At 28.3% G+C, this 3,938-nt stretch overlaps 1 protein-coding gene across 1 annotated transcript; it reads left to right on the top strand.

Moving 5' to 3' along the window:
• Positions 1–494: 494 nt before the first annotated feature.
• LOC119689502 lies at positions 495–3,503 on the top strand. The gene is made up of 3 exons (XM_038104334.1): positions 495–1,176; positions 1,235–1,484; positions 3,219–3,503. Exons 1-2 carry the CDS (start codon positions 607–609, stop codon positions 1,424–1,426), a joined length of 762 nt encoding a protein of 253 aa, XP_037960262.1. The 5' UTR covers positions 495–606; the 3' UTR covers positions 1,427–1,484; positions 3,219–3,503.
• The last annotated feature ends 435 nt before the right edge of the window (positions 3,504–3,938 follow it).

The raw sequence follows: 3,938 nt of genomic DNA, 5'->3' as shown, positions 1-3,938 counted from the left end.
CGACTCATTCCAAGAGACCTTATCCTATCCCAGGACTACGTTAGCATTACTTTGAGGCAGGGTCCATATTAGTCATTTAAGACTTCTATCGGTGTGAACGGTGTCCAGACAGATTGTTCGGTTTCGATTAAAATATAGTTCGATTTATAAACCAATGAATTGGGAATGTGTTATGCTTATAAACTCTTTTTAATTTTTGAATGCATTTGCTTCCAGTTTATAATTTTAGCATCTAATATCGAATGAAATATTCGTGGTAAAATTGATATCAATCGATTCAGATTTGGAAATACTTGTTTTACAAATTGAAATTGTAGTTTATATTATTTTTTATATCATAATATGAAGTATATTGGAATAAGACATAACTCAGCGTTAGTTATTTTAAGTACTTCATTATTATTATTTTTTTTTTAATCGAGTTTTCTATTGAAATTTTTCAAATATTTGTATTCGAAAAGCAAAACATTTTAAAAATAAATTTTTTCTTTTGTTACAAGAATTTTCCAAATATTCGAGGATTAAGACTTTCGATATAGTTTTATATATGAGTATATATCTAAATTATTTTATTCGCTAAATTTTGCAGTAGTATCAAAAGTAGCAATGGGTAAATTTAGGCTAAATAACTACGCTTACGATCTGTGTTGTAAGAAACCTTTGCCCAAACAGCGTCCGGTTAAGTCTATTTTGTCTGCTAGTAATTCACCTCCGGGTAATAGTAAAGAAGCTTCTCCTAGTGCTTCACAAAAAGTCTGTTCCAAGCGTAACAGTAAAGATGTTCTCTCCACACGTAAAAAGCGATTTATCCATAAAAAGAGTCGTAAAAAATTGATCCCACCAAGCCAATGCCAAAGTAAAGAGTCTCGTGTTAGTAGCAAAATTAAGGCAGCACGTGATGCATGGTGTAATTTGTCAGACCTGAAGAAATGGCAAATCAAGTCCACTGTGCTACACAAGACCGGCCATGGGACTTGTGAAAAACATGCAGATGATTTTTCTAGAAAACTTAAATCCTGCGGTAACCACTCAACTAAGAAACGATGTACTTTAAATCAGAAAACCATAACCTCAAAAAAAAGGATGAGTCCTAAACAATTGAATAATATAGAAAATAAAATATGTTTGCTACTTTTGAAAAAAATTTTACATATTGCTCATGAAAATTCTAAAAAGGTGAAAATTGATTATCATTGTTAATATTATTTTAGTACTTATATTTACTTTCTTCTAGGCAAAATCTTCTGTTTCTTCTGCGGGAAAACTGATGGCGAATACGGTTGCAGATTCAAAGGTTCACCACAAGTCTGCGAAAAAACTGATGTCGAATGCAATTCCAACTTCAAAGGTTCACCACGATTCTGCGGGAAAACTGATGTCGAATGCAATCACAGCTTCAAAGGTTCACCACGATTCTGCGGAATAACTGATGCCGAATGCAATTACAGATTCAAATGTTCTCCACGATTTGATATACATTGCAGGTACAAATAACTAATATACAATCATATTGATATTATAAATAAATATAATGATTTTATTATAATTATGAATATTATTATAGATGTTATTATAGATGATTATAAATATATTATTTATAAGGTACCATCGAATTAGTGAATTAAATTAACATATTTGACCCCTGTTTTGTAGTAATATATTCTGCATTTCACTTTAATTTTTTATGACATAACAATTTTGTGAGGTGTATCTATCCTAACCGTATATTTAATTTTCAATATTTTCTTTTATTAGGAGTAATCCTATTAGCTTTCTCGTTTTTACTACTATATGCTCAACCATATACTCAACCATATTCCAAAGGCATCTGTTAATAACAGGTTATGGTTTCTGTTTCTTGTTGTTCTTTACGATCCAAATTTCAGATTCATATTCAAGACCCTACTTCGCATATGTGTTATATTAATATAAACATGAATCTTTGTTACCGACAAACGTGAATCTCTAAACATCATATCCTTTTGTATACATCATATAATGTAATAATATACTAATATAAGTGTTTAATATAATAATATAATATATATATAATATGAATAATATAAGTGTAACACAATGGAATAATAGACTTAAGTGGATTCTTTTGGATCACCGCTACAACTTAACCTATAATAACATATAAGTACTGCCTCATATTTATAAGGCTGGCGTTCTTATGAAATTTAATATGAAATTTTTCACATATATTGCAGAAAGTTAATGATTATTTCAACCAGTTAAACCGATATATTTAGGTTTTACATTTTAACAATCAGTCCCACATGCAAAATTCTGTCAAAGGTCTTGAAATGACGAAGATTTAATGACGTGTTAATCTCTAGTTCCTTAAAGTTGTCTGGTTTGATTACGGTGTCTAATTGAATAGTTTATTATATTCTTATGATCTTTCGGGAATTTTTTTATTTTTATCACTAATTTAGCGAATATTAAGAGCATATTCTCTCCATATAATTTTTATTCGGGTGCGGGAGTGTGATGTTTTTTGCATTTTTTCAGATATTATTAATATATATTCGTACGATCTAATTGGTTAATGTTAAATAATATAGAATTTTTGGAATTGGTTTTAAAAAACATATTTTATTTGCACCGATATTTTGATTATATCTACAGTCATTTTTAGGATACAATAACTATGAACCAATAGATTTTGAATACAACGATTAAACACTCCATTTTGACTTCGAGCTACCTTCCTTTTTACTTTGAGCTATGTATTTGTTTCATGGGTCATGATGTCTCCCGTTTGTTATCAATTTCTGGATCAAAATTATCTTTTAATCGTAGTTTTAAAAAACCTACAAATGATTCGTATTCTCATACGAAAAGTTTATTCAGTATGCCTTGTCTATTGGTGGGATTATAGTTTTTTGGCCTGCATTGTCTGCTTTTAAATCAGAATGATTACTTTCCAGGTTCGAAGCTATCCAGAAAATTTTCCTATTTTCGTTTCTTATTTTTTTTTTGTTAGGTGATTCTGTTTCTGGATCTAATGATGTATTTGATAACATTTAAAAGTTTATATGAACAAAATAAATTTTGTATTTTTCTATATAATATATTATAACTTAATATTTGAGTTATTTATTTATTATGAATATTAATATGAATAAGTTGAATTTTTATAAGACAATTTTATTCATAAATATAACTATGTGTACTTATTAAAAACATTTTTCTGTGTCTTCAATTTTCAGATTTGTCAAATATTTCCAGTGATGAAATACATTTGCAATTTAAAAGCTGAAGTCCAAACAGATTTGGGTATGAAGTCAACTTGAACTAGTCGATTAATCAGAAAACTAAATAGTTATGGATGAGTCGGATTGAAAACAGTTGCTTTAAAACCAGAACCTAATACCACGTGTTTTCTAGAAAAACAAATAAAATGCATAAAAAATATAACTTGGACTGCAAGTAAACAATTGTTTGTTTGTAATTAAAAAAAATTAATATCGTGCATTTTTCACATAAAATTGTAAAATAAATATAAACATTAATAAAATTAATAGGTCTATCTTATCATTTTTTCTATAAAATAACGCATTTTCCTATGAATCACCACTTGAGTTGACACATAGGATTTCTGTAATTTTTTAATATAATACTAACAAGTAAGTTATGTCTGAAGAGTGAGATTGAAGTAATTGGTTAAAAAAAAGTAGCTTATGCGAAAATACATCATTCATATTCTTCCAATTTAGTTGCCTATGGATTTATAGATATTAACCATATCATAAGAAAACTCTACTAACTTATCTGAATTACGTATCTTCTCATAAGTATTCTGATATAAGTATATTTAAAAGATACTATTTTATAGTATAAAGTATATTTCTAAAAGGAGCCATAAGTTATTTGCTTTAGTGAAAACACTGCAATATCCAGTAATGTAAATTAGTTCTTTGGTCACATCG

This window comes from Teleopsis dalmanni, chromosome X (genome assembly GCF_002237135.1).
Source record: "Teleopsis dalmanni isolate 2A chromosome X, ASM223713v2, whole genome shotgun sequence".
Classification (NCBI taxonomy): domain Eukaryota; kingdom Metazoa; phylum Arthropoda; class Insecta; order Diptera; family Diopsidae; genus Teleopsis; species Teleopsis dalmanni.
The sequence above is the reverse complement of the archived record's forward strand: the minus strand, read 5'-3'. Positions and strand labels throughout refer to the sequence as shown.

Coding starts and splice junctions, on each gene's coding strand:
- LOC119689502 (XM_038104334.1), top strand. CDS start 607: ATGGGTAAATTTAGGCTAAATAACTACGCTTACGATCTGTGTTGTAAG. Junction 1,177..1,234: donor CTCATGAAAATTCTAAAAAG/GTGAAAATTGAT, acceptor ACTTTCTTCTAG/GCAAAATCTTCTGTTTCTTC.